General features: G+C 41.0%; 3 protein-coding genes across 3 annotated transcripts in view; 1 reads left to right on the forward strand and 2 right to left on the reverse strand.

Annotated features, from left to right (window-relative positions):
- LOC145435071 (microfibril-associated glycoprotein 4-like) overlaps nucleotides 1–27,266 on the forward strand; it is a 489,059-nt gene that overhangs the window by 436,028 nt on the left and 25,765 nt on the right. The window lies entirely within an intron of this gene.
- LOC145439030 (uncharacterized) lies at nucleotides 5,715–12,895 on the reverse strand. The gene is made up of 4 exons (XM_080316492.1): nucleotides 12,388–12,895; nucleotides 11,419–11,539; nucleotides 11,007–11,053; nucleotides 5,715–6,562 (listed from the first exon to the last, which is right to left on the reverse strand). The coding sequence occupies exons 1-4, from the start codon at nucleotides 12,455–12,457 to the stop codon at nucleotides 6,183–6,185; spliced, it is 618 nt and encodes a 205-aa protein (XP_080172618.1). The 5' UTR covers nucleotides 12,458–12,895; the 3' UTR covers nucleotides 5,715–6,182.
- Nucleotides 20,824–25,095, reverse strand: LOC145439038 (uncharacterized). The gene is made up of 4 exons (XM_080316503.1): nucleotides 24,091–25,095; nucleotides 23,007–23,118; nucleotides 22,629–22,675; nucleotides 20,824–21,518 (listed from the first exon to the last, which is right to left on the reverse strand). The coding sequence occupies exons 1-4, from the start codon at nucleotides 24,158–24,160 to the stop codon at nucleotides 21,232–21,234; spliced, it is 516 nt and encodes a 171-aa protein (XP_080172629.1). The 5' UTR covers nucleotides 24,161–25,095; the 3' UTR covers nucleotides 20,824–21,231.

Here is a 27,266-nt window from a genome sequence, read left to right on the forward strand (position 1 = left end):
TGAATCCCAAATGTAAACCTGACGAATAATGTGATATTACCTCGTCTGCTTCATCCTGTACTCTTGGCAAGTTTGGCGGAAACTGATAATCCTATAATAAATATAAGATGGTGTAGGTGTCAAATTGCATTAAACGAGGAAGTAGTATGTTCCACTGGTATAATTACATGTGTTTCTTGTTTCACACAAAGTACGTGATATCGGATAAGACGGGGTGATTCAAATGGATACATTCCGACATTGGAAATATGTAACAGAACTGGGAGTGCAATAATGAAAGAAAGTGTGCCTCTGAATCAGATGATGGATCGGATGCGTGCCCCCGCACGGTTGATGGAGTCTGATGCTGTCAACTAAATCATGATACCGGAGTGAACTTGATCCACAATAAAACACAGTATGCATAAATTTTATGCATAAATTAACGGTTACACTCGCACTCATGTGATAATAACTATAGTATAGGATGGTAGTAGTATATAAAATCACCTCCTGAACCGTTCCAATATTGTTGGTCGCATCAACCGTTTCCCGATGTGATTCTACCTATAGGTACAATTCAACAAAGTCAGTAAATATACAACAATATGAATACAGAAATGTTATAATAAATATACAACAATATGAATACAGAAATGTTATAATGGCGATGTGGTTATTAATGGGAATATAGTAGATCACCTCACGAACCGTTCGTTCCATCATGGTTATTGTCATAAACAGCGTCCCGGTGTGATGGTTGAGTCTTACTGTTCACGTTCAGTGTCCCGATGTGCTTCATCTAAAAGTAGTCTAACAAACTCAGTAAAACAGTAAATATATCATCATATTAATACAGAATTGTGATAACGGCGACGTGGTAATGAATTGGACAGTAGTAGGTCACCTCCTGATCTGATCCATCATAGTTGTTGCCAGCAACACCATTCCGGTGTGATTCCTATATAGATCATTCAACGCATTAAAGGTTATACAATAGTTGTGTAGAGTTGCGTGTCCATGTCCTGTCCATGCAACATAACATTATCTTGATTGTTCGTAAGGAACACAACAAAACAAATTGTGACGTCATGTACCAATGTTGGATCGACCTGTTAGTAACAAGAAGCTGCACAACTTTCCATGTGATTAAATTACATAATTATAACAACTAAACCTCGCATACATTGTGCATGTTGCCAGAATTTACTGTTGAAAAAGTTGAGAATGATAGCTGTTTGTTCCAAAATGTCGGTGCTTGCACCAGGCTATTTCTCAATTTAGATGGGCGTACCTGGCATGTTATACAGAATGAATGGTAAATACAAACAACACACGACTGCACGTTTGTTCCACGATCCACCCTCTTCGATTGTTCTGCTTCACGTTGCTGTATTGTAGAAGAATAAAAAATCGTTATGTTCATGCACAACTGGCAAGATATAGACGTTACAAACCCCTGCCAGGACTCTCTTGCTCTGTCCATATGAATTGACGGTACGTACCTGTAATATCGATGGTTATTGTCATATGCTGGCGAATGCATGACATGTGGTGTTACATACGTGGTCGGAAGCATGTGTTGTGTCGACACGTGCATCACTCTCTCCCGTAGCTATATCGGTACGAATGTTTGACGTTGTGCAAAGACAATAATAATAATCACGGACGGTATTCAACATTTGTTGACAGCGTGTACTCTCAATTTTCTCTGCCCGGTTTGATTGAAAGAAATCCATAACTTGTTTATCGATGAGATTCTCACACAATGCGTATTGTCTTACGTCCAGTGGTGGAATTGAATTGTCGGTCGAATTCCATAACAATAAACAGTCTTTCCCACGCGTTGATGTTATCTCCCGCCTCCTGCAGTATGTTAAAAGGTTGGTCCAAATTAGTTGTTATGACTGCAATCGTCGGTGCATTATGTTGCTTTAATCCAGCGACTTAGCTGACCACGCGCCATGGAACATCTGATTGCTGCCATAATTCCAACGTTCTTCCAAAAGGACAGACCGGCGTCGTCAACTTTTATAATTCGGCTACCTGTGGACATAACTAGTTGTCCAACATTCGTCATTTTCTATTTCCTTCATCCAACATTCGTCATTTTCTATTTCCTTCAGTGTTTTGTTTTTTCTCTTCATTTTCTGGAAGAAAAACTTTGTTGGTTTCTCGTTCTGTTCCAGATTTCGAAAGTTTATATAGAGTTTATACACTTGTATCGTATTTAGTCTTCTATTTTTTCAATTCTTTTATTTCAGCGTAGACTCCATCGCCATCTCCGTCTTCTTTTATTTCAGCGTAGACTCCATCGCCATCTCCGTCTTCTTTTATTTCAGCGTAGACTCCATCGCCATCTCCGTCTTCGTTTTGTTTTCGTCTGGTGTTTTTCAGCGCGTCTATTTTAGTTATTTCGACTTTCCGTTTTTCTACGCTGTATTTGATCAGGTGTTACTCTGATATGTTGTCATATTCCGGCTTCTCGTCATGCAGTTTCTGGATTTATCCGTATAGGTGATCGTCTTCCTGGAAGATTCGAGTGTCGTTTTTCTAGTGACCATGCCCCCCTAGTTTTTATGCGGCTCGCCGGGAACCCAGATCATCGTAGTCCCCTCTCCCGTCTGATATCGGAGCTTCCTCCGGTCTGGGGTTTTAGGTTCGTCTAGTGTAGTTTTTTTAAGTAGTTTACGGAGGCATTGTAATGGAAATGAGGAATAAATTGGAGTTTAACAAGTCCGGAAGTACCAATATATTTTACAGATAACCATTCTCGCTGTTTTGATGTTCGTATAGTCATATCGTATGGTTGTAAAAAGGTCATATGTATGGCTGTAAAAAGGTCAGTCAAATGTTCAAAATACATTTTTATATGAAAAGGACATATGGTCCATCGCCTCAACGAGCTGCCCTCTCAAGCGGCGGCTGCAACAAAAGCTCATAGTCAGTTTCACGTCACGATGATCTTCGATCACACTCAACAGTTCTGCGACCATCAATTGATGCCGCTCATCGGCCAGAACCTACTCATGCGCCCGGCCCATTTCGGCCGCTTGCTCCTCTGATGGGTCATGAACCTCTCGGCTCTTTGTATCCCACAGCGAGAACACATCCATTCATGATTTAATGGCTACTCATTTTGGTCCTGTAAACACAAGTGAGCCGTGTTTCGTCGGACAATTTTCGAACAAATTCTTGGAAAAACAATGTTTTCAACTCGGGGCGAGAGCCGGGTTTCAAGCACTGTCCCTCTCCATATTAGTCCTTTATTGGGAACACGCAAACGCGACGTCGACTTCCGCTCGTTTATCCATCGAAGTGCCCAATCAGCCGTATCGCGCCCGCACGACATTTTTTCGACGGCGTTGAAGAGAAAATACGCTCGTTCAGATCCATTTTGTATGTGTCAATAAGGAGCGAGTACATTTCCGATTGTATATTTGCCATGGCATTCTGGAAGCCTGTATATTTTTCCATGGCATTCTGGAAGCCGTAAAGGAACCTCGCTTCCGTGACTTGCACCTCGCACGCAAACATTTCCGAATAGATTTTCGTTGACGATTTTCGCTCGTCCGCATTCAGTTTGTTCCAGTCGGCCATATCTTTGCCGATATCGACTTCCTCGACCGTCCAGAAAGAGGCCTCGGCCTTTTTGTGCAGATTCCAGGTACTTGATCGGAAAGGGAGCTTTCAACGTAAAGTAGACAAGTTCTAACATTTGGATGAGTCTTATATCGCCTACTCATGTTAGCAGCTGTACTGACGTTTGCAGTGTAACCGGATCCGTTCGAGGTACTGCGAGACGAAGGCGACACCAGCTGCACGCTGTCAATCAAGGAAGACACAAGACAGCGTGCGCCCCACTGTACAGACAGATGAGATCGTCGAAACATTTGCGATACTCGCGGATTGTTCCCAACATGACGGCGCAACAGCTCTTCTTGACGCAGCAGCACGTACCAGCGCGTCAAGGATCTGTTCGCAAGTTTCGGCTCAGATTCGCTTTACACACAGAGTCCTTGCGTGAGCTCGCGAGTTCGATTGGTATTTATGAGGGTGGATGTCCAAAAAGTCGTTTACGAAAGTAAACGAGGTTGCGCCCGACTGCTATTGTGCAGCCCGGCGATATCCACTCAGTCGCATATCCTTTGTCAAACGCATTGTCGCATATCCTTTGTCAAACGCATTGCCATATAATGTATCCTGAAGGCCACAATATTTAAATAATGAGTTGAAGTCACAAAGGCGAAGTCGAAATTTGCAGGGGGCATTCTTATCTATAGCGATTAGGCCACTGCGTTTCTAATTCATTACAGTGTTCTGAAATGTCTTGTTACGTTGATTATTTATTAGTAGCTCTCGAGGGGTGCGTCATGTTGCACCGTCGACTGGCTTCATGTTGCAACGTCGACTAACTGTTGCAACTGTGTCGACTAACTGTTGCAATTGTGTTATGTTCCAGCATTGAAATAATGGTCGATACGTTCGAAGATGTTGGCACGCAGCATTGAAATAATGGTCGATACGTTCGAAGATGTTGGCACGCAAACGCGTGGACAAAAATAAAGGCCGCCAGTCCGCAGGTGCGTCAGAACGGCGAGCTCGTGCATTACCACGGAGGAGTCTATGAACCTCGTCAAATTTGATTTCAAGACGCACAATTAAAACATCTTTGTTTTATAGCACGTCTTTTCGTCGCAATGCCAGGTGACGGAAATGAATATTCATCGTCAAACCATTCAGTTTCAGCGCTATTCTCAATCGCCATATTCAAATCCTCCAGGCTCGTCGTATCCTCGTTGAGACTATATCTAGATAGTGAATTCTCGTTCAAGCTGACGATAATGATTCCTCGGGTGTTGCGGCTGTAAGTCACAATGGTTAGGGGATTATCGGCGGATGTACCGATCTATTTTACACTGCATGAGTGTATAATATGCTACAGAACTATTCTCGCTGCTTTGATTTTCGTAAATTCACATATCGTGTCCCAATATCGGGTGGGTCAATGGTCATCATGATCATGCTATCCTCCGCTTTGTCGATATATTTGCTTGTGGCAGGTGAACAAATACAACTTCTGTACTTTCCATTCAGCTACGGCAGAATTGAACATGGTTTATCCATGTTGTGTGATCGAAAAATTCGTAATTATCTCATCACCTGTATGGCAGACGAATGAACAGTCGAGACTGTAACCTATGAAGTATCTCAATCACGTAGCGCATCACGCACCGCCCCCTACCCTCCTGAAAAAAGACGCAGTGAATACCGGCGACAACAATCTGAACTGACTAAAGTTAGTCGCGCATGGACACTTATGCATTGCTTAGTCGTGCAACTACTTGATTCCAGAACTACGCGCGTGTTGTAGTCCATATCTTCCCACATCTGCTGGACTCGATACACCAGAAATGAAAGCACGGCGTTGACAGCGAATTCCTGTATGGTAGACAACTCTCGGCCACGTATGTGATAATTCATAATAATGCAGGGAGTATTATCGCTGAAATGAGGTCATCAATTCGGCTTTCTTGTTCGCAGCTTAGATAGACCGTATCAGCACTGCGCAATTGCGCACGCGCGCAACTCATAGGGAACAGTCCCTGTAACTGTAATTTTCGTGAAAGAACGTTAAGCTATGACATTGTGCCTGCCGACATTGTATGTAGGCCCAGACAATTTCCGCACATTTTGACCTACCGACATGTATTTGATCTTACCAATTATATTCATCCCTTCCAAATCCGAACCTAATTGTACGCTGATGAACCTTTATCGTGCCTCGTTCAATCATCAGAATTTTTCTCAACGTACTGTCGACTTGCACCCTCTACATATGTGCGTGCCTGGTCACAATTTTGTGTCCGTAGTGTACATTCAACTGAATACTTCACTAAAGAATTCACGAACCCGTCTCTAACAACCACGACCCCAGCCTGATTGAATTGTCTTATCGTCTAAATTGTTTCTGAAAAGTGTGAAAAAAATTTAACGACTATCACAGGATGGTGAATTGACGATATATAATATCACCATATAAAGTAAGAGACAGAGAGATCGCGACAGTTTGTTTGTGAATCCGATAAGTGCTTGGCATTAAAAAATACTATCTAAATATTTGTCCACGACATCAATATAACCATAGAACCACATCACGGTCATCGATGCTGTATGGTTCTGACTAATCAAATTAGTTCTGACTAATCAATGAAATTCGAAATTATAATAACAACGAGAAGACAGTGATACAAAACCAGCCAAAAGTCTGTTAGGACGTTGTTATGCCCGGAGGCTATAGTAGTAGGCAGCTTGAGGGTCGACCTCTTCCGTCGCGCGATTTTTAATCGCTCAAGCTCGACCAAGATGATGAATTGCGCAATTTCCAATCGTATTAACTTGAGAAACAGGTCTTCATGCTCTTTGCCGCGTGACTCCCGTTGGGCAAGCATGATCTCAGTCCTCACTATTGACTCTTCCATCCTCATTGCCTTTTCCGCCATCCTGGCTACTTTGATGGATACCTTGTCGTGGCGAATAGGCGTACTCGAGCCAACCGGCGGTTTACCAAATCGCAGAAAGTCTGTAAAATATGGAGGTTAGTTGGTGAGACTAATCCAATATCTGTGTTTAAAATGAGTGGGAATGAGTGGGAGGGAAAAGAGTACACACTCGAGTCTTAGGCGACTAGACCATGTGCATTGATACTGGCTACGTTGGGTCGAATAAGGCATCAGCGCCATACCAAGGATTTAACAGGGTTGTAACCACGTCAGAAGGTTCCGAATCACAAGTCAATCTCACTTTTATAGTTTTGATTCGGGTCAATTCGAGTCGTTTTCAGTCCACCATCGAGTCCAAGTCACAGAGTAGGGTGTCTAGTCCGAGCCATTGTTTGGACTCGAGTCCCGAGTCCAGTCATTGTGCTAACTGTTCGGTTCCGAGTTAATGTCATGTGAAACCCAGTTTTTACAACTCTGCTCGGTCATATCCAGACATGGGGTGATTACTTCATGAATGTAATCGATTGCGATTACGATTACTTCTGAATCACGCAATTGCGATTACGATTACAGCAAAATCAGGAAGTAGTCGATTACGATTACATTGGAAAACTAATCACGATTACGATTACATTGGAAAACTAATCACGATTACTCACGATTATATTCATTTTGCTTCTTAGAACTAATAAGATATATTGAAGACAATATAAGGATTGCGTCGAAAAGGCCTAATGAGATAACAACTTTCTCATTAAAGGATGCGCTATTTGCTTGTACGTCATAATGTACCCCAACTCAATAAGGGACGATTGATCGCATCCAACGATTTGCATTCTTGCCAGGTCCGTAACTGCCGCACCCCGAACTCCCCAATAGGGTGGTGAGAGCGCTCGAAGGGGACTCGAAAGTATTTGGTAAAACCAACATAAATTATTGAGTATTTTCGTGAGATTTGATTTCGTGAGACTTGATTAACTTGGAACATTTTTTTTCGGGCTTCGCAATTTAAATGTCTCTTGATAGCTTGATTTTGAAATGCATACCTCTCACCCTCATGAAAAAAGTATCCATAATTTACAGGAATAAGCATTTTGGTGCCGGTCATTACCGGGCCACGACATACCAAAAGACAAATGCAGTTTCGGCCAACATGCGACTCCATGAAGAGTATTACTAAAGAAAGACCTTGGCCAAAACTTTGAGCATGTGTCCATTGTCAATAGCCGCGCTGGGTGTGCGTGACTAATAACCATATCCTTAAAATCTGAGTCTACAATACAAACGCCACCCGGGCCACCCATAGAGGAATAATGAGAGGGCAATCACGAAAGTTTTTCTTTTCTTCATATACGTTTAGGTGACTGAAATATCTTTCGATGTTATATATAACAGACTGGAGGTCACGAATTAACAACATACAATAAAGTAATTACAATAACAGACCAGACAATAAAGTAATTACAATAACATACCAGATGTTATAATTATGAATTACGTGCCCTCAGCACCACAGGTAAATCTGACTATCGGCGGCTGAGAGAGGCTTAATAATGAATAGTAATATAATGCAATTACTAATATTATTGACGATAATTCAACTTGAAAATTGACCATCTTATTGGGGCCCAAGACCAACGTTCGGAGTGCGGGACGACTTGCTGTTTTGGTCCTTATCATGGCATATAAGCGGATGGCTATGGCAGCAGGTATAGAATTGCGAAATAACGATTGGCACCCGTTTAAAGTATAGAGTCATATCAGAATAAGATAAAGTGACCATAAAATTGTGCCTTCTTCTTAATACACATACTGCACGCTGCCGTTACGAGAAACGGCAAAGAACGGTTCGGTTATGATATACATCGGCAGCTGTTGAATTTTTAATGCTTCGTCGTGGAAATTGTAATGTTTTATTTGGCGAGTACAAAATTTCAGTACAAAATTTCAAATCTTTGCTCGGTGTACGTATGTACTAGGGATGGTGTGAACCTCTGAAAGGTTCAGGTCCGTGTGAACGTGGTGGTGGTATAATAATCCCATAAAATCAATATCTTCCGTCGCTTTGACAACAACAATCTCGACGAGGACTTGCAAGGGAATATATAAGCTTACGCCTTAACGGTCCAGGCCAGCCCGACAATGTATTCGGCGTCCGAGTATTGTGACGTTAATATCGAGCAGAGTGTAAAACGGGATTCTGTACTTACTACCGCTATTATCCCATTAACAAATTGTACTGCAGTAGCCAACACCCCAATTCCACGGATTTTGTTTTTAAGGTACAATAAACATATGAAGTCAAGATTAACCACGTACGCCTGTTAGATTTTTTACATTGGACAACGATATCAATTCCTTTGATTGGTCGAATAATCATAATTCTCTGGCTACATGTAGTGCATCGGTCTTGATGTTGTGTCAATGCTTGTCAAGCTCACAGCAGAGTCACTAAATATTCACAAACGGAATGCTGGTTATTTCGAGCAAAATTTTTGAGATTCTCAAGGTGCATGCTCGTTTAGTGTTGATTTTTTTATGCTGCCAGCGCCATGCATTGAGTGGCCAGCAGTTGAAATGCAATAAATTTCAAACAAAGCTATGCAAAGTATAATGAAGTGAAAACTGTAATATGTGAAAATAGGTTTACAGTTCAGAACCTACCAAGGTTCGTTTGTGAACGTGAACCTCTACATTTCTGAGGTTCAACACACACAGAACGTGAACCTCACGTTCGCACCATCCCTGGTACGTACTGGATAGGCCTGCTGCTCGCCAAACACCAACAGACAAATTGCGTTTAACTATAAGCATAACCTTTAACTTAAACATCAATACATAAGTTACCATTTGCAACTAGGCAGAATGATTATTATTATCCTGCCGCGAGGTAGTGGCGTCTGGAGTGTTGCGATAACCTGATGTATCGCACGGCAGGTGTTCTTACAATCACACTACAATGTACGTCGAATATCTATTTACATACAATGTATGGATACTTCTTACGTAATCATGAGCGAAGCTAATACCTCTGACGTAATAATGAGCAGTGGTGTTTGTAAATCAGACGTTTATCATTAACCTGGTATAATATCATTTCCTTGTGCGCGAATGTCGAGTTTGTCATAGTCCTTGTACAAATAAAAAGTCATCGCTCTTTCACAAAGAAATCGATTAGATATGGGAAGTAGTCGATTACGATTACTTCGGAATTTTTTCGAATTTAATCGATTGCGATTACGATTACTTGAAAATGCTGTAATCGTCGTAATCGATTACGATTACTAATCGCGATTACCCCATGTCTGATATCGAATGCTTCGCATTCGTAATATACTAATTTCTCACTTTCAACAGTTTCAGGTAGCCTTTTTAACTATCAGTTCTGATATACGAAATATTATTAGTGTGATAACTTTACTATTCTTCGAAATTACAATGAAATGCCTGACTTGGTAGACCCAGTCACGAGTCATTTGACTCTTGTGGTCCGAGTCACTGCGCAATGACTGAGTACAAGTCGAGTCAATACACAAATTGAATAGAGTCGACTCATTTTTCAATTTCAAGAAAATGACTCGTGTCAAGTCGAGTGACCAAAAAATTGCGACTCGAGTCATTACAACCCTGGGATTTAGACATATAAAATGGCCCTGATTGTATACTAACTACTACGATTGGCCGGTTCTAAGCAATACTCAAGTAAGTAAGTAGTTGTGAAATGCCGTCATAGATATGCTCTCATGGTCATGATGAGAAGCTGAAAACTGAGTAATGTGGAGGGAGCAAGGAGATGGATTCGTGCTGCTACATCCCAGGAGGTAATTTTACATAGCATCAGAATTCGATCAAATCAGAGGATGCGAATGATAATTTTGCTACCATGGAACACGGTTTTTAACTTTTGCAAACCCCAGCATCTTATTTCAGAAAAAGTTCTGGAATGGTGCCCTCCCCGGTACTACAGTATCACTTAAGCCAATAGTTAAGGCGAAGAGCAAGACGGAGGAGTGCATGTGTTATTAGATTGCAATACATATCGCACCCAACGCTTTGCTGGACCATATTTACTGAAAACATGTCATATGAACGACAATGTGGTGTGAAAGCCACCAGCTACTACATAAATTATATCAACCGCTATTTTCGTGAAACAAAACTGTCATTCCATATCTACTACGCTCGAAGCTCGACGAAAATTATGGACTGCACTTATTATTAAATTCTTGTTCGTACTCGATTCTTTGTTGATTCTTTCATGATACCGCAATATTGTACGATTACAACCAACCTGAAAGTATGAAACTCTTAAGTGTTTTATGCGAGCAGTGCCCATTACTGAAACAGTACAGTGTTTTATTGCGTTTTCCGCCATTACGCATGACCACGAAACAAACAATGGAACGTACAATTAATTTCCGTTTAATTTGGACGAAGTGGTTTGGTTTTCCCGCCTAATTCGGTCAAATGTGATCGGCACCAAAGCTTCCGAATTAAGCGGATTCGGCTTCATATTAAACTGACCTGGGACTGAACTGTCATCTACATCAGGTGTGTCGTCGAATGCATTCCTGCAATAAAAATATACGAAAATTAAACGAGCAATTTTGACACATCACGGTGCCATTAAAATATGCTTGCACCGTAAACGTTGTTCACGTGAAATGAGCTTAAACACGTATCGATAAGTAGTCACCATAGCCGTTACATTTCCTATACTTCCAAATGAGTTGGACACTATTCAATACGTCTACGACTACAATCCTCTGTCAAAATTAAAAAGATCGTTGAGAAATTGTGTCAAAATTAAAAATATCGTTGAGAAATTGGTAACGCACGAGATATTGAAAACTTTGTCAAATTTGTGTCATATTTGATTTCAATGCACAAAGAACATAATTTCTTGGGACCATTCGTCTTCTACACGCTGAAATACCGATTCATACTGCCGGAACTTCCAGTGTCAACGTTGTCGTCAATCGCCCTGTCTTCATCCACCAGGCTGCTGCTGTTTCCCTCCAAACTGTAGATGTATAGAGAGTCTTCGGTCACTGCGGCTGAACATAGAAGTCTAAACAATTTGGAGCTAGCTATCTTGGTCAACTATGCCAATTTAGTCACAGTATCATGCAGATGGCCACCTATTTTGATCGCTGTTGAAGGTCTCACAATCTCGGCATGGTCATGATTTAGTTCGGTTGTTTTGTGGCTGCGCGTCACGACTTGGTTACGAGCTATCTGTGACCATAAATCGATGCGTTTCTAATGAGCAAATGAGGTACATTTAACTGATTGACGCCGGCTCTATTGTCTGCGTTATTTAAAGAAAATTTTTCAAAATGAACGTCTTAAAATGCATCGCTGTAACCAAGTCATAAAGTTCCGACTCACAAAAACTCAATATCACTTTTTATAGTTTTGACTCGGAGTCAAGTCCAGTCCAGATATTTTCAATTCACTACCGAGTCGAGTCATTGTGTTCAGTGTTCAGTTTCGAGGCAAAGTCTTGTGGTAGGATGTATGCAGATTGCTGATTGTGATATATTCGTACCAGTTCACCGGACTTGAAACGCAGTAAAATTGATTCATTACTGGAGCTACAGCACGAATAGAGATAGCAACATAAACACACGAAACCTTCGATTCATCGAATGTAACTTGATGACTTGAAATGGTATGAAAAATCAATCGTTGCCGATTCAAGTCCTGGGGACAATTTGTTCAAGAGGAATGTCATCACCTGTTTCGGCTCAGGATATCATTATCACGCTACGCGCTGCTTCGAGTATATATTATACACTATTATATATGCTTGCTGCAAGTGAAATCGATACAAGGCATGGTAATGTCACGAAAATCACCAACATATCCAATCAACTAGATAGCGGCAGAGAACGAGGATTACCTTCAGAGTTGTCAATCCGTGTACTTTCCATTCTAAACATGGTTCGGCGACATGTGAAACTAATATCCATAGCCGAGTGAATAGTTGTCAATTCTCTATTAGTAGTACCCTGATAGTAGACTACGGACAAGTTGATAATAGCACACCGAAGATATATTTTAATCACAGCGCTGCATCCATCCTTCTGCAGATCTGGGCAACAAATATCGACTGACAACGATCTGAACTGGCTTAAACGAGATACGCAATGACATTTCAAGATTACACTCCCGAAAGTGCAGAGATTTCCTGCGACACCTTAGCGCGTGTTGAAGGCTATATATCGTCCGTAAGTATAGGCTATGTTAGGTTTGTTTCAAGGATCTATCTGAACTCTTCGCAAAGCACCTGAACCGTCCAAATGAACTCATCAGGAATGCATCGCTATACAATATACATATACGCCGAGTCGTAACCACAGCGTCAAGATTTTTCTCAGTTATTGATTGCACACGCAGCAGGGTGTCGTGAAGCCGCCGGGAGTAATTAACCGCGTTGTATCGCAAGTATTGATTTCACGGAGACTGATAATTAAACATCCTACTGCGCAGATATTCTTTTATTTGAAGATTACCTATTGAATGTTGGAGATCTTAACACGGGGAATGGCATCACGAATCACCATATTATGTTGTGGGAGAGAATAATAATGACTACATACAATGACCAACAATCTTCCCTGGATTATTCAAAGATAGCATCTGAAATAATTTCATTTCAGCCTATAGCAGACCTGGGCATTGTGCGACTCGCGACACGATTCTGGTGAATTGTGTGGTCTTCATGTTAATGAGTGGACTAAAACTGTAGGCTGTATAAACTAAACCGGACATGCGTTTACTTTGAAATCTAGTTTTATGTACCGTGAGTACGTAACCTATGTACGTCGAGTGAGTAATCCAGGTTCAAAATAATGCCAATAAAGTATGCCGTAACAATTGAAGTTACAAGTCATTGTTTCCATGTTCAAGTTCAAATCGTTTGTGTTGCCACTGATCCATTAGCAATTACGAGGTGTGCGCTTTAACTTTTACGTCATACGTTCCCAAATCCTAATTCGTAAAATAATGTATGTCATTAGTGGACATGATTAGCGGTCATCCTCGCCTCACTCATGAACTATTATGTGAAGCAATGAGGCCGAGGACTGAGGCCGACATTCGAACAAGATTTAGTGCACATACTATTTGTTTAGTGATGTCAGCCATGAACCAGTTATTTTAGTGCAGGGGTTCTCAGACTTTTTAGACACACCCCCTTTTATGACAGTGAAAATTTTCGCCCCCTCCCTTATCGTCATAAAATAAAATGCAACCAGAATGCTAGCAATCGTGACGGATAGTTTGATGGCAAGGAAGGTTATGACTGTTGATGAGAGAATTCTCAAATATGAAATATGTACTATACACAGAGCAATAACTATGAAATCGGGGTAAAGTGTACAGCTTCACACCCCTTTCAGATGATTTCACGCCCTCCCTCCCCCAAGGAGGGCGCGTCCCCTGTTTGAGAACCACTGTTTTAGTGTATGATGAGTACCGAGCAGGTCTCCAAGGAATAAAATTTGAGTCGGCATTATGAGAAAAATCATGCCCCGAAATACGTACACTCGGCTGATGTGGAGACCTGCTTGCGAAGCTAGCAAAACAGCAAGGCTATCATCAAGCCACACAGAGCTCGGCCTAATATCAACACATCCACTTCGCTCACTGACTTCAATTTACATAAAAAATACTACACGTCACCGTATTTTCTACTCCACATTTGACCCGCCGGGAAAAATAATTGCTCATCCCTGAACTATGGATAGAGCGGTTCCTTTACTGTTTTTGGTAACAATTTAACAACACTAGCGGCGCTCTGAGGAATTACAAAATTCCCGAATTTCAGGACTATTCAGGACGCTATTCAAATATGATAGATTGTGGCTCGTGTGTGTTGAGTTTAAATAAGAAGCCTGACCCAGAAGGTACTCGAACCCTCAATCTTCTGATTAGAAGTCAAACGCCTTACCCAGAAGGTAACCAGGCCTCGCGACGGACCATGAAGAAGACTTGTACAAGCTACCACCAACTTGACCCACTAGATAATTCTTGATGTCTAATTATCTGAATGAAAGCGAAATGTCAGTAATCTAATTCTTATCTAATTTGTGAAATGTGTCTTTGCTCTAATTGTAATTCTAATCTAATTTGCGAAATGTTTCCACGCTCTAATGGTAACTCTAACATAATATCTGCTTTTTCTGAAAATGCTGCAAGCGAATTGTATAGTGCGAAACTAGTCAAGTGCGAAACTAGCCAAGTTGACTGTACATATCTTTACCATCCTCATCCTTATGAGAAATAATTCCGATTCGATATGAACGGAACTTTATTCACTTTACAAGCATTCGCGAATTCAGTAATTCTAATTCTAATCTAATTTGGAAAAACTGTGTAGGCTACCTATAATTGTGATTCTAATCGTATTTAGAAAAGCAGAAAATTTTCTCGTTGTCCAAGTCTGCAAACTACCAATCTCGCTAGTTGATGGTCGAGACCAAGTAATTTTGACATGTTTTGAAAATTGCTACTTCTACTTGTAATTTCGTTGAAACTGGGGGCGCTACTAACAACATTGACTAGTTTGACTGCATTGACTCCGTATCTTCCGTATATAATTTCGACTAGGGATGGTGCGAGCCCCGGAAAGGTTCTGGTTCTTGTGAACGTCACGTGATGTCATATTACTAATTCCAATCCTACATTCCCGTAAAGTCATGTTGATGTTGTAACCGCAGAAATTGCAGCCTATTCTGGGTACACGACCACGTTGCACTGTCAGCTGTCTACGATTCGGTTGTAAGTCAAGCACGCGTCTTCTTGGATGAAGTACGGTTTTTTGATGATACAAATTCCCAGCGATAAAGTAACTGACCGAAGGGCCTATACCAAATTCTTAATACAATCAAATGCGACAGTTAAACACACATCAAAGCCAAATATAACCCTAACCACAACAATACGGCCGTAACTAACACACATCAAATATCACTCCTTTCAGCACAACGCGCTGTTCCAAATGAACAAGCACGTGCAGTTGTGAAATTCAATAAACCATTCATGCGTCACAATCAAGAAGCAGTGGTGTATCGCGAACTCATTAAAGATTAAAGGGTGAAATTCTGCGGCAACAGATGTATACATGATAACTAGTGACGGCTCGGGCCATATTATGCCACAATACTGAAGTAGGCCTACATGCTGACATTTTAAACGTCACCTAATGTATCAACTGTAACAAGCAAATAATTCCACAAAATCAATCTATTCCGTCGCTTTGCCAACAATTTCTACGAGGACTAGACAGATATATTCCTAATGGCGAAACAGCGATTTCTATACTTGCGCCATATGTTATCTCAAAAACAAATCATGCAGGAGCCAACCGTCCAATCGGACGGATTTGGTTTTTATGATACAATAAGGATATAAAATCAAAATAGATCCCGTACACCTGATAAGATTTTTGACATTAGAAATCGATGCATTCTTTACATCAATGTCGTTGAAGTAATATAATTGATTGGTTGATCGTATGTGAAACTCACATAAGAGATTCACTAAATGTACACAAACGGAATGATAAATGTAGCGTCCAAGCAAACTTTCGAGCAGGAATTTTTGGAATTGGCAAGGTGCATGTTCGTTTAGTGCTGAATTTCTTGCCGTGCTGCCAGCGCCAAGCGGAGAGTGGTTCGAATTCGGAATGCAGTTTGAACCAAAGACGTTATGAAGATGTGAAAAATTGTGATAGATGAAAGAGGTTCACAGTGCAGAGCCTACCAAGGTTCGTTTGTGAACGCGAACCTCTAAATTAAGGTTCGTTTGTGAACGCGAACCTCTAAATTTCAGAGGTTCACACGCAAAACGCGTACGTGCACCTCACGTTCATACCATCCCTACTTCTGGCCTCTTCGATAATATTTATCAAATTCGTAAACAGCTACTGAGCCGCATATACTCAGACGTTTTCATATTTGTTTATTTAGAAGTTACATCCGCTTCGTTGAAGGCAGCCAATAGAGCTTTGTGCACATTATTCACATTGTATGGTATTGATAAGTAGCTTGGCTCGATAGGCAGAGACAAGATAGGTTGATAAGTCATTATGATTTTCTCTCTCTGTGGCTAACGAGATTTTTTATCAGCCTCGAAAACCTGTTCCTACCAGACGATATCCGCTTCTCAGTTATTGCGCTTCTGTGCATTCGTTCGATTATCTATTGTGATAAAGCTGGTGTCGAAAGCTGCAGTCAAGGTATATAAAGACTTCGATGTGATCACAATAATCATGTCGACATTGACCGTCGTAGAAAGTGTAGAAGAGGCAAGTCTTCTGCATTACTGCGAATCTATTTGTGAAGACGCAATAAACTTCTATTGAAACATGAGTAGTCGAAGTCGTCGTACGATGTCAGTATACGGATCCTGGATCGTCAACACGTATCTCGCTCATCGCGATAGAATGAAGAGACCGTATTATTGTGCGCCTTGTGGACGGAGGTTTGCGAAGAAGGTGTACCTGAACAGCCATCGCTACTATTCACACTCGAGAACTTTACATTGCCCTACTTGTGACAAGAATTTTCTGACCAGGGGAAGGTATAGAACGCATATGTTCCTTTCTACGTCCTGCGCTTCGAAAATAATACGCAAAGGAATTTAAGAGAGATATCCGTCGTCAAAAATAGAATGACACCAGACGAAGAAGCCGATTGACGAGAATGTGCTTTGAAGATAAAAATAGATTGCGATCCTTCGTCATATGAAGAATTTCTTGTTGGGTTAGCGCGGGGAGAAAAAATGGTGGTGATGTCACGATAACCCTTCAGCTGCTCCGAGATTGAGATTTTCGGGCCACGGTCCACGGCGTATCGATTTCGCTTGACGACTCACGCATCCATCGCTTTCATCGCTTGCATATTTTATGTTGTTTTCTGTTAATTTTCATTCAGTGTCTGCGTCTCGTATTTACATGGTGTTTTAGTTTAAGCGCTTAGTTTAAGCGGTGGGCTAAGGAGGGTGTTTGAATGAAGGAATATTCCAAGTCGTTTTGACTCCTTCCTATCTGGTTATTCTATGGTATGATTCTTTTGACATCTACGCAAGATTCATGATAAAATGATGATAAACGCCCACCGTCAAATGGCTTTGATGGTACATGCGAAAGTGAACTCTCCCTTTCTGTCCTCCTGTCTTGGTCTTGTGAAGTCATGAGTTTCTAATCTTTAAAATATATCTTCATTCTTCGTAAACGACATTATTTACAGGAGTTATGTGACAGCATGTCAGAAACCCTTTGTGTAAAGATATGACACCATCAACTGATGATGATAAGAAATTTAGATGGGCGGTAGGCGCTAAAGAATATGAGTGTTTTATGGAGAAGCCCATCTGGTGTCACTCGCGAGTCGCGACCACCGCGGATCACTTTAGCGACAAAAGCTTTATCCTAATTCTAGCAGAATTGGATAACAATATATGCTTTTATGGTCACGTACTCCAATTACCTTCTGACATCCATTAATTACGGTTGCTATAAAAAATTTACAATCATATTACTTTTGTGCTATGCTGCTTGTCTATAAGTGTATTCTTATTTTTCCTTGTGAAGCTGGCACACGATGTTCCTTGTGAAGCTGGCACACGATGTAGTAATTCTTGTGTGATGCATTTCGCAACGACAGGATAAATCTTCGCAATTTTATTATTGCTGTTCTTAATATTCTGACAAAGAAAGTACGGCCTGCGCCTGTCGCCGTTCTCATCCGATTTGACAGGAGACCAGTTACATCCTGGAACTCAGCAGTAACTCATATTACGCGGGGGAGATAAGATAACGGCCTACGAATCTGGCGGACCCAATTCGATTCCCGTCGGAGGTTCATCTGGGCTCCTCTTCCCCCGCCGTCGCCTTTCTTACGGCGACAAAAGAAAAAAGCCCAGAAAAAGACCCGACGAAAGAAAAGCACCCATAAGGAATGGAAAGAACTAGTAGAAAGGGCCGCGGCTTCAAAAAGATCAACATCGAAAAAGAACTGTGACATTGGGCACTCTAGGTCGAGGTGGATGTGAGATTGAAAGTATCGCAACTGCGTGTCCTTCGACATCCTCCTACCTTTTCATTACATCGCATTGTGTCTTATCGCATTGTACATTGTGTGGACAAGTTACACACAAACGATTATTATATTATATTGTGTGCTTCAGCAGTTAGTCTAGCCATCCGCAATAGTTGACATTAAAACAGAATGATGATTTTATGATGAATAAATGAAGGCATTAGCAAAAATGTCGTGGAATCCAGGAACACAGCAGTTTCACTATACTTATAATATATAGGCCTACTTATATAGTTATACCATCGCACCGATCCGAACGCATATGAGTGTGAATATACTGTTTGGCGTGAGTTGAGTAATGAAATCGTTGCCGACAACATAATCTCAGTAGAGGGATTGGCCTTCACCGTAAGTATCGCAGAGGTCTATATCAGCACAATATTTATTCTGCAAGTACCCATTCTAATTGCTAGGAGAAGGGCTCCGGATGCTGGGGCGGTCATGTCGTTGCTCGATTCTTTTTGCGGCTACCCGACGAGCTTTTGACGAGATTTCGTTGTACTTATTCTAGAAATATGACGTAAATATATTATCCGTTGCACATGAAATACATGTAGAGCCGCGCACTTTTTCTCGGAATGTTGCGCATATATATTGTCCGTTGTACATGATGAATAAATGACACACACACACACACACGTACACAGACCCATACACACACACACACACACACACATACACACAAAAAAACGTATGATAGTTATCACATGCAATAGTATATATATATAAAACCAGGACCGTAGCAGCACTTCGTCATCCTCCAGAACGCTGGTCTTGGGTCCCCATAGGGTGGTAAACTAAACTTACGGGGGCTTCGGTGGTTAGGTAGCCGGCGTTTTATAGTCGAGCGGAGCGCGAAATAAAATCATGTTAATGGTGGAATTCGGTCAATGAAATTGGAATTGCATGTAGTACTGTCCAATTTTCATACGGTATCTTTGAAATTTATAACCCGTTGTTAGCAATTACTACTGTTTTGTGTTTTTATTTCCTGACATTCCATCCGTTATATATAACTTCTTCCTTGCAACGCACATGACTCAAAGTGGCATTTCTGCAACGGACGCGTAATTTGTTTCTATGTGTGGCATTTATAATGTGGGACTCACACGTCTAGTACAAGAATATTAGGCGTCATCCATTTAGGCGCCTATGGACAAGGGAAATTTGACCTATATATTCATCGGTTCGGTCGACATGAAGCGTTCCTTTTGGATCAAGGTTTCTTCGCCGCCGATCTCTTTGGCAGCACATTCCGCAGAGTCGCATGCCAGTCGAAACGTCATTATTACCGTGTTGTGACGCGGTAATCGCCGTCGCCGAAATGCCTATCCATATAAATTATGCGCTTTTTATCTTGGGGGGGGGGGGTAGGCTACCCATAATAATATAATTACAGCTAGCACCAATAAATCCCGTTAAAAACGAAGAAAATTTGAATGTAGTTCTATAAATATCCACAAAATACTCCATGATATATGGTAATTTACGAAATAATTTTGGGTTCCCCTTCAAGCTCGTGGGGGGGGGGGCAGTTGCGGACCTGTATAAACCATATGTCCCAAACGAAGTTCAATTCTATCGCTAATAGGTTGTGCTGCGGTACATGAAGACTGCGTCGGACGTGCAACGCAGTATACAATTTGATCATCGCTGGGAGTAAAGGGACGAAATGTAGTACCGCAAACTCACAAAACCTCCTATAGTGAATGTGGTTGATCTCTTCGTTGACCTTAGTATAGACTTGTAAACAATGTTCCATCTAATGTTTCACGAGCCTGATCGCACTCACCAACTCCCTTGGACCACAGTGCGAAACGACTAAAAAAAGTCATCACTTTGATTGGACTGACGAATTGGCCACTTTTCTCGTAAATTTTGTGGTGTTGACTAAAAAGAGGTCATCACTTCGGCTTTCTTGTTCGCAGCTTAGATAGACCGTATCAGCACTGCGCAATTGCGCACGCGCGCAACTCATAGGGAACAGTCCCTGTAACTGTAAACTTCGTGAAAGAACGTTAAGCTATGACATTGTGCCTACACATTGTGCCTGCCGACATTGTAGGCTATCCCAAACAATTTCCGCACATTTTTGACCTACCGACATATCGACGTATTTGATCTTAACAAATATATTTATCCCTCCCAAATCCGAACCTAATTGTACGCTGATGAACCTTTATCGTGCTTAATTCGGTTGTCAGAATTTTTCTCCGCCTACATATGTCCGTGCCTGGTCACAATTTTGTGTCCGTAACGTACAGTACATTCAACTGGATACTTTACCGAATAATTTACGAACCCGCCTCTAACAACCACGACCCCAGCCTGATTGAATTGTATTATCGTATAAATTGTTCCAGAAAAGTGTGAAAAATGGAACGACTATCACAAGATGGTGAATCGGCCATATATAAATCGACCATATCTAAAAGCACCCTGTAAAGCAAGAGAGAGATAGAGAGAGCGACAAAATATTTGTGAATCCGATAAGTAATTGGCATTAAAACATACTATTTAAATGGTTGTCCAGGACAGCAATATAACCATACAACCTCTATCACGGTCAACAATGCTGGATGGTTCTGACTAATCACTGACAACGATAAGACAGTGATACTAAACCAGCCAAAAGTTTGTTAGGACGTTGTCTGCTTGAGGGTCGAACTCTTACGTCGCGCAATTTTTAATCGCTCAAGCGCGGCCAAGATGATGAATTGCGCAATTTCCAATCGTATTAACTTGAGAAACAGGTCTTCTTTCTGTCTGTAGCGCGACTTCCGTTGGGCAAGCATGATCTCAGTCCTCACTATTGACTCTTCCATCCTCATTGCCTTTTCCGTCACCCTGGCTACTTTGATGGATACCTTCTCGTGGCGAATAGGCGTGCTCGAGCCAACCGGCGGTTCACTAAGTTGCGGCAAGTCTGTAAAACATGGAGATTAGTTGGTGAGCCTGATCCAATATCCGTGCTTAAATGGGTGGGAGGGAAAAAAGTATACACACTACAATCTTTAGCGACCAGACCATGTACATTCATATTGGCTACGTTGGGTCCAGTAAGGCAATAATTTGTTTAAGGCAGCAGCACTATACGAAGGATTTAGACATATCAAATGGTCCTGATTGTATACTACCATCGTGTATTGTTTTCAGTTGTGCTAATTAAGTGTGTAAAAACAACCAGCGTCAGAATTGGACGGTTGGAAGCTATGCTCAAGTAAGTAAGTATAGTTGTGAAATGCCACCATAAATACGCTCTCATGGTCATGGTGGAAAGCTGAAAACTGAGCAATGTGGAGGATGCGGAGAGATGGATTCGTGCTGCTGCATCCCAGGAGGATCTAATTTTACATACCATAAGAATTCGACCGAATCAGAGATGCAAAAGATACTTTTGCTACGGAATACGGTTTATAACTTTTAACCCCAGCAACTCATTTCAGAAAATGTCATGGAATTGCGCCCTCCCCCGTATTACAGTATAAGCCTATAGATAGGCGAAGAGCAAGATAGAGAAGTGCATGTGTTGTTAGATTGCGATACATATCGTAACCAACGTTTTGCTGAAACATTGAGTGTCATGAAAACATGTCGTATGAGCGACTATGCGGTTTGAAAGGCACCACGCCACCCGCTACATAAATTTTATTGACCGCCATTTTCGTGAAACAAAACTGTCATTCCATATCTATTTCGTTCGAAGCGCGACGAAAATTATGGACTGCACTTATTAAATTCTTCTTGGTACTCGATTATTTGGTAATTCTATTATGATACCGCAATATTGTATACGATACAACGAATCTGAAAGTATGGAACTCTAGAGCGTTTTATGCGAGCAGTGCCGATTACTGCAATGGTACCGTGTTCTAATGGGTTTCCGCCGTCACGCATGACCATGAAACGAACAATTGAACGGAAAATTGATTTTCCGCTTAATTCGGACGAAGTGGTTTTGATTTCCTAATTTGGCCAAATGTGAACGGCACCAAAGCTTCCGAATTAAGCGGATTCGACTTTATATTAAACTCACCAGGGACTGAACTGTCATCGACATGAGGTGTGTTGTCGAATGCATTCCTGCAATAAAAATAAACGAAGATTAAACGAGCAATTTTGACACATTTGCCTAATCACGATGCCATTAAACTATGCCGGCACCGCAAATGTTGTTCACGGGAAATGAGCTTAAACACGTTTTGTCGATAAGTAGGCACTATGGACTGTGCATTTCCTATACTTCCAAATGAGTTGGACACTATTCAATACGTCTACGACAGCAAACCTCAGGCGAAATTAAAAACATCGTTGTGAAATTGGTAATGCACGGGATATTGTGAACTTTGTTTGATTTCAATACACAAAGAGCATAATCTATTGGCATTGGGACCTTTTGTACACGCTGAAATACCTGTTCATTCTGTCAAAGCTTCCAGTTTCAACGTTGTCTTCATCTGCATCCGCCAGACTACTACTGTTTCCGTCCAAACTGTAGATGTATAGCGAGTCTTCGGTCACTACGGCTAAAAATAGAAATGTAAACAATTTGGATCCAGCTTTCTTGGTCAACTATGTCAATTCATTCACTGTATCATGCTTATGGCAACCTATTTTAATCGCGGGAGAAGGTCTCGCAATGTCGGGGTGGTCATGATTTTCTTCGGTTGTTTCGTGGCTGCCTCACGATTTGGTTTCGAGGAAATTGACTCGGGTCGAGTCGAGTCACCAAAAAATTGCGACTCTAGTCGAGTAATGGCTCAATTCATCACAGCCCTATTCACATATCCGTCTCACATGATGAGTTACACACTACAAGTGGGCAATAACGAAGTTCTATAGTATTTATACGGAGTACTCAAGTACGTTTTGCGTCCTGATGTGGCTATGTATTCAGACGACTTGCACTTCTAGGCTAAACAAATTATTAGGCTATGCTAAGCAGATTTTTAGGCAAAACTACTTACTTTTTGGACTTTATATTTTGTAAATTAGAAAGTTTCGGGGTATGTTTTCATCACTACTCAGTAAAATTGTCATACCAACTCGAAAAGGCCCCTCTATCACGGTAACAGACTTTCTTTTCTAAGATCACGTATATTTTTAGTGTAATTGAACATTTTGAGTTAGTCGGGAGGAGAATACGGCAGTCGTGAAGATGTGTCTGGTAATTGGTAATGCGACCCTCGACCAAAATTATTTACTACAATCCTTGGAATTAGTTTCGGGAAATTACGCTTCTCCTTAAACTTGAGAAAAAATTTACGATGATACATCTTCTTGAGTACCAACGATAACTAATTTGACCAGCACTTTGAACACACACACACACACAGACCCACACAAATGTAACGAAACCTTATCTAGTCGAAAGCCCTGCTAATTGGCTGTGCCCGGATGTATGCAGAAATTGCAGATTGCATATATGAGGCATCGCAATGTCACGAAAATCTACACCATATCTAATCAACTACATAGCGACAGAGGACGAAAATTACCTTCAGAGCTGTCAATCAGCGTACTTTCCATTCTAAACAGGGTTCGGCGACATTTAAAACTTATATCCATGGCCGGGTGAATAATTCTCAATTCTCTATTAGTACCTTGATAGCAGACGACGGACAAGTTGATAATAGCACACCAAATATATATTTTAATAGCAGCGCTGCCTCTATCCTTCTGCAGATCCGCGCAACAAACATCGACTGACAGCGATCTGAACTGGCTGAAACGAGTTGCGCAATGATATTTTACGATAGCAGTACCAAAAGTGGAGCGATTTCCTGGGATTTCTTAGCGCGCGCTGGAGGCAAAATCGTCCGTAAGTATGTTAGGTATGTTTCAAGGATTCTATCTGAACTCCTCGCAAAGCACCTGAACCGTCCGAATGAAATCTTCAGGAATACCTCGCTATACATATAGGCCGACTCCCAACCAAAGCGCCAAGATTTTTCTCAGTTATTGATTGCTGACGCAGCAGGGTGTCCGGAAGCCGTCGGAAGTAATTAGCCGCACTGTAATGCAAATATTGATGGCATTGAGATTGAGACTTATAATCAGACTATACGCATATGTTCTATTGTTTGAAGAGGGAGGTTTCCTATGTTGGAGATGATAGCACGGGGAATGGCATCACCATATGTTGTGGGACAGAATGAGAGTGACTCCATACAGCGATCAACAACCTTCACTGGATTATTCAAAGATATCGCATGTGAAATAATTTATTTCGGCGTGATACTTGCGGCCCGCGGAAAGTTCTTTGAAATTGAGACCACACAGTTCATATATTAATAGTAATGTGTGGACTAAAACTAAGGCTGTATAAACGGAACTGGATATGCGTTAACTTTGAAGGCTAGTTGTTTTCATGTACCATGATTACATAACATACGTACGCCGTATGAGTAAAGCGGGTTCCAAATAAAGCCAATATGCCGTAACAAGTCACCGTTTCCATATTAAAGTTCAAATCTTGTCTGATGCCACTGATGCATTAGGAATTATTACAATTAGTTGACGTGACTAGCGGTCATCCCCACCTTGCTCATAAACTATGTTATGTCAAGCAATGAAAGGTGCGACTGAAGGCTGACATTTCAACAAGATTTGTAGTGTTCACCTAATATTTGTTTACTGAAGACAGCCGTGAACCAGTCAATCAAGTGTATGAGTAGGCTACCGACCGGGTCTCCGTGTTTATGGAATATAATTTGATTCAGCATCATGTAAAAAATCATGTCGCGAAATACATACACTCGGCTAATGTGGAGACCTATGCTCTCGAAGCTTGCAAAACAGCGGTGCTATCTTATCAAGCCACATACAAAGCTCGGGACGCAGCCTAATATTAACAGAACCACATATCTGCATGTGCTAACATTTGAACAATGTGAATTCACTAACTTCAATTTAGATATAACACTGCACGTCTTGCCCGCCACCGTATCTTCTGCTTCGCATTTAGCCCGCCGGGAAAAATAATTACCCACCCATGGCCTATGGATACGGCAGCTCCCTTATTATTTTTGTTAACCATTTAACCAGACTTGCGGCGATCTGAGGAATTAAAAAATTCCCAAATTCAAGGACGGGCTCGTTATTCAAAGACTAATTGTGGCTCGTGTCTGTTTCAGTTAAAATAAAAAGCCTGACTCCGAAGGTGCTCGAACCTTCAATCTTCTGATTTTAAGTCAAACACCTTATTAATCAGGCAACCAGGCCGCATGACGGACCGTGCAGCATACTTGTACAAACTACCAGACTTGGGCAAGTAGATATTTATAATTGTCTAATTATCCTAATTAGAACGAAATACTGTAATTTAATTCGAATCTAATTTGTGAAATGCGTCTTTGCTGTAATTGTAATTCTAATCTAATTCAAGAAATGTCTCTAGTTCTAATTTTAATTTTAACGTAATTTCTGCTTTTCCTGAAAATGCTACAAGAGATCTGTATAATACGAAACTATAGCCATGTTTGCTGAAGAGAATGAGCACCGATTTGATATGAACCGAACTTCATTCAATTTACAAGTACTCGAGGATCCAGTAATTCTAATTCGAATATAGTTTGGAAAACCCGAGAAGTATAATTCTAATTCTAATCTAATTCGTAAAAACTGTGTAGCTATAATTCTAATTCTAGTCTAATTGGAAAAAAATGTTTAGCTCTAATTCTAATTCTTATCTAATTCAGAAAAGCTGAAAATTTTTAACTGGTCAAAGACTGCAAACTACCAATCTAGCTACTTGATGGTCAATTAACTGCCCGTCTTTGAGTATTTCCAGTTGTGGAGTTTGAAACGTGAGTAGTTCTAGTTCCAGTTCTAGTTGTACATTGACCAAAAGTTGCCCAACAACTGAAAAACACGTGTCGCCGTTTGCAGAAAGGAGCATGGATTGGGATTAGGATTGGGAAAACCGGATATGTGAAATTTGGTCTGTTTAGGATTGAATTAGGATTTCAGATTCTTTTTTTTTAATGGATCAGGATTATGATTGGATCTACCGATTTTCGGGAAGACTGATGTCCTGTGGCGAATAGCGACAATGTTTTTCGTCTTACAAAAGTTACTTCATGTACTTTGGCACTCGTTACGCGTTTTATTTCTTTTTGCGGAATTATAGGCAAAAGATGTAGACTTTCTAAGAGGAATTCTAAGTTTATATCGGATTAGGATTAGGATTAGGATTGAAATACACAAAATTTCTGAATTAGGACTAGAATTAGGATTTGTACCTTCGGATTTGGATTGGATTAGGACGTAGAAATTTAAATCCGCTCATGTCTGGTCGTTTGGCGTGAATCGTGATACCGGTGTTCTGTTGTATGATTGTATTGCAGTCACCAAATGCCAACTCAGATTCATCACTAGGCTAGTAGCCTGGTGTGAACTCTGGTAGAAAATAGTGTGTTATTTCAGCCCGTGTACCACCCCTGATGAATGAATATACCTGAATATACAGCATATACCCATGGCACACGAAACGAGAACCTACTTCAGACTAATACCGCGGTATAAACCTAGTACAACATTTTAATCCAAATTATACATGCACGCAGGAACGTAGGATTTACAACCACGATATAATTCTGAGTTAGGTTCTGTTTTTCACGATGACAATTCATCAGAAAAATCGGATACGTTGGACTCTTCGCCACCATTTTAC

The sequence above is a fragment of the Botryllus schlosseri genome, chromosome 1 (assembly GCF_051294905.1).
Source record: "Botryllus schlosseri isolate E-star chromosome 1, Bs_hap1, whole genome shotgun sequence".
Lineage (NCBI taxonomy): Eukaryota > Metazoa > Chordata > Ascidiacea > Stolidobranchia > Styelidae > Botryllus > Botryllus schlosseri.

Excerpts from the sequence above, each read along its gene's own strand:
- LOC145439030 (XM_080316492.1), bottom strand. The coding sequence starts at position 12,457 with ATGGATATTAGTTTCACATGTCGCCGAACCATGTTTAGAATGGAAAGT. Across the intron at positions 11,540-12,387 it reads ACGGATTGACAACTCTGAAG|CCGCAGTGACCGAAGACTCT; the intron begins GTAATCCTCGTT and ends TTCTATGTTCAG. Across the intron at positions 6,563-11,006 it reads AGATGACAGTTCAGTCCCAG|ACTTTCTGCGATTTGGTAAA; the intron begins GTCAGTTTAATA and ends CATATTTTACAG.
- LOC145439038 (XM_080316503.1), bottom strand. The coding sequence starts at position 24,160 with ATGGATATAAGTTTTAAATGTCGCCGAACCCTGTTTAGAATGGAAAGT. Across the intron at positions 23,119-24,090 it reads GCTGATTGACAGCTCTGAAG|CCGTAGTGACCGAAGACTCG; the intron begins GTAATTTTCGTC and ends TTCTATTTTTAG. Across the intron at positions 21,519-22,628 it reads CGATGACAGTTCAGTCCCTG|ACTTGCCGCAACTTAGTGAA; the intron begins GTGAGTTTAATA and ends CATGTTTTACAG.